We start from the raw sequence: 3,912 nt of genomic DNA on the forward strand, positions 1-3,912 counted from the left end.
AAGCCTGTTCAGTTATAAACTATACTCGCCACCGCTGTGGGTAGCGATAAATACCGCGTGGTATCCTGCCGGGTATTTGTAGGAAGTTGCGCGGCTATAGAGAAACCGAATACCGCTCAGAAAGGCGGTATCTTTTTGCTTGTTTTGCGAAATAGTTTTCGCCGCACGACGACTTATTTGTAACAAACAAGTTTATACGAAAATTAATGATGAAATAACAATATAAAGGTAGGAGGTTATATCCCTCAACCAGCAAGTGAACTACAACCCCAGCAAAACGCAAATCCAATTTACGCGTTACTCCAATCTGGCTTCTCGCCAACTCCCGCTACAACTTTTGACACTAACACGATTAATACAAGCGAATTTGTTGGTGCTCCTATAACTTTGTGTTAAAACTCCCTTGGGGCAATGACCTCCACTTGGAAACACTGGCAATGAAGGTTTTTGTGTGCCTTTTAAATTAAAGTACAATGAATGGTCCATTTTCCTTAATTATAACTTGAACAATAATTTCGAATCTCTTTGTTGCAGAGTATATTTCTGATTGCCACTGGTTTGCTCAGCACTGGTTTTAAAATTTTTGACAAATGCAAATCTTACGTCAAGATGACAATATGGAAACTTCATCGTACCTATTTACGAGCAAGAGAAAAAAACTCATAAAACCATTGCAAAAAATGGAAAGGCGATCAAGTTCCGATAGTAGCATATCTGCGGACAGCTTGGAACTGGGTCGAAGGAAAAAGGCAGTGGAAAAACAAAAACCTTCCGACGAAAACGTCGAAACGATCCTTGTCCCGTTTTATGAAAATGATGTGCTCATAAAAGTACCAAAGTCCTATAAGAAGAACCAAAATGCTAAAAGTGAAAAACAGAAAAAAGATACGCAGCCAAACTATTTAGTAAATAAAAACAAAATAAAACGAGCTACTTACTTAGAGATGTTCCGTAGACAGTTCTCACCTGTTCGAGCAAAAGAATCTGCCTATGATGAATGTGAAGTTAATTCATTATTGCCTGAATATGGGGATACGGAGAGAGAAAGTATTGAAGAAGAACATAATGATGATAACATTTCTGTAAATGATTACTATAATACAGAATCGTACAACGAACTTTTTTATGAGAAAATTCTACAACAAGACGCTGCAGTTTATCTTGATAATTCTTTAGAGCAAGCGTTACTTTTCAAAGCAGATATAAGAAGCAAGAGCTCTGATGATGCTGATGATAACAACTTGAAAGGTTTGTCTGAAGTAGAGCCAGTACGACGGCGCTCAAGAACAGCCACTGTACAGCCTGTACTGCATGTTAAACTAACCGGTTTAGGCCCTGATCTAGAGAAAATAAAGCCTAGACTTGAAAGAGCTCGAAGTCTTCAAAGATATTCTGAGAAAGTGAGAATGGAAAACCGTCTAAAAATTTATAAGGCTAAAGTTCAAGCCGATGAGAAGAAAAACGAAGAGGAAGTCTCATCTGCAAAGCGTTCCGTTAATGTAGTAAAAGTTCGACATGTTAGTCCTAGTTACTTAGTTAACAAAGGAGAAGAAAAAAAGAATATTTTGACTAGAAAAATTTATCAAAGTCAGTCCAAATCTGCCAACGTACATAAAAATAGAAATGAATGTAAAGAAAAAGAATATGTAGAGGTTGACAGGACGCGTAATAAGATAGGTGATAATCTTAACAAAGAAAGGGTGAGCCGAGCGAAGATTAACTTTAAAAAGGTACTTGACAAAAATAGAGAGAAAGATCTGAAACAAGCTGAAACCAAAGGACAAAGGTTCAAAGTGCTGTCAGGAAAGAATGTACAGAGAGATACTACAGAAGACAAGACAGCTGCCGTAAGCGTACCTCCTGTTCAGATCAGTTTTCTGGTGAATGTAGGTGGAGTTCGCCCTTCTAGCGCCCTCCGCAGACTTGAGGAAAAGCACCGCATGTACCAAGAACGAGTGAAGGCATTCAAGAACAACAATAATACATAATTTTGTACGCACATGTTTTTTGTTTGTTAAATGTTTTATTTTAATAAATTTCCAAAAAATTGAGCCTAAGCTGTTTTCAAAATTATAGTTTTACTACACAAACTTCATTACATGCTAGTAAATTAACACAAGCGTCAGTCCAATCAACATCGGCGATGTTCAAAGTTCATTTCGCGGAACACTAGTTAAATCTCCAAAATAATAGCGTTTTTTTCTAAAATCCGGTCGGTTATCTTGCTTTTTATTTTAGATCTAATTGGAAAATAATAAATAGTATTTCCATTTAAACTTTTTTCTAATACAGGTTTGCTTTGCTGAGTGATTCGAGAAAGGTATTGGTATCTTTTAAATTTCATAAACATTATTTGAAAAAGCTTATCTCGTTCTAAAATTTTATTCCTTCCATAACATAATTTTATTCACGATTTAAAGCTATACAGAGCTGTCAACTCGCCTAATGACGCCCAGCTGCTTCAAGATGACCTTAACAGAGTGCATAGATGGTGTTGTGATAACGGTATGGTCCTAAATACAAATAAATGTTACAACATCAAATTTACTAGGCGCCAAAAACCATCAATTGTCACTTATTTCATCGACCATACGCCCTTAACGGAGGTTACCAGTGTTCGGGATTTGGGTGTTGTCCTAGATGCCACCTTAAGTTTTAGAAATCATTATGACTCTATTATCGGTAAAGCTTCAAGGTTAACGGGTTTTGTGTCTAGACAAATGAAAATTTTTAAAGAACCAGCAATATCAATTTTAATTTATAACAGTTTAATACGTAGCATATTAGAATACTGTTCCACTGTCTGGAACCCAGGTTACCAGGTTCATTCAAATAGGATTGAACGTGTACAAAAACGTTTCCTCTATCATCTAACGTATAATAATTTTAAATGTAAACAGTTATTTTCATATGAGTCACGTCTCTCTTATTTTAATATTACCTCATTGCAAAAACGCTGAAAATCGCTTGACCTGATCTTTTTATTCAAAATTATTTATGGTGTCATTGACACTCCTGATATACTCGAGTGCTTGTATGTATCTGTACCTCGTCCCGGAAGTCGCCTAATCAATCGTAAAACTTTCGCACTCCCTACTTGCAGAACCAACCTTGGTCAACACAGTCCAGTGTATCGCATGTATTCTTATTATAATGCTATCAGATATGATTTTGACATATTCTCTTGTTCTGTGGTCTCAGCTAGAAACTCAATAAGAAAATGTATTATATAGTGACTGCGCGATGAATTTTAGTTGTGTTTCCTATTTCATAAATAGTAGATATGTAAATCTTAATTTACTATAATTTTGTTTGAGCACTTTACGTTTTAAATACGAAACGCTGTGTTCACATCTAGAAGGACACACTCTTCTCGCCTTATAATGTTAACGAATCTGTTGTATTTGAATTAAGAGTTGTATCCAGTTTTGTGAACCGAATAAAAAAAAAACTGTTAACACATTGTTTTGTTGTTGTCAGCTATTTGAGCTTTAAAACAATATGTAGAAAAAAATACCTATATTTTGTTTAATTTCAATTTTTTAATAAAAGTCAAGTGATACTGTAGGTACAGTCAAGACCACGTCAAGCTTGACACTTTGTATTTTGGACCGTTCTTATCGTAAGCGGCATAGGGTGGGATTTAAGTCAAAAGTGTCAAGCTTGACGTGCTCTTGACCTTGTACTAGTCAATGAAGATGTTAAAATAATTACAACTTTTCGTCTAATTCTTATTTCTACTCATCCGTAGAATAAAGATCTATGTGCAAGACTACTTGTTCTCAGACCCTAGTATATTTCGTTCGTTCTTAGTCGCTGTGGATGTCAGATCGACCGTTGTTCGATTTTATATTTCCGAAATGAAATACGATATATAAATTCTCAAAACATCTTTACACAGGCCTTAGTTTC

General features: G+C 35.6%; 1 protein-coding gene across 1 annotated transcript; it reads left to right on the top strand.

The window, feature by feature from the left end:
• Positions 1-552: 552 nt before the first annotated feature.
• On the top strand, positions 553-2,053 carry LOC113227995. The gene has a single exon (XM_026461110.1). It carries the CDS (start codon positions 591-593, stop codon positions 1,986-1,988), a length of 1,398 nt encoding a protein of 465 aa, XP_026316895.1. The 5' UTR covers positions 553-590; the 3' UTR covers positions 1,989-2,053.
• The last annotated feature ends 1,859 nt before the right edge of the window (positions 2,054-3,912 follow it).

The sequence above is a fragment of the Hyposmocoma kahamanoa genome, unplaced genomic scaffold (assembly GCF_003589595.1).
Source record: "Hyposmocoma kahamanoa isolate Upper Pololo Valley unplaced genomic scaffold, ASM358959v1 220, whole genome shotgun sequence".
In the NCBI taxonomy this organism is placed as follows: domain Eukaryota; kingdom Metazoa; phylum Arthropoda; class Insecta; order Lepidoptera; family Cosmopterigidae; genus Hyposmocoma; species Hyposmocoma kahamanoa.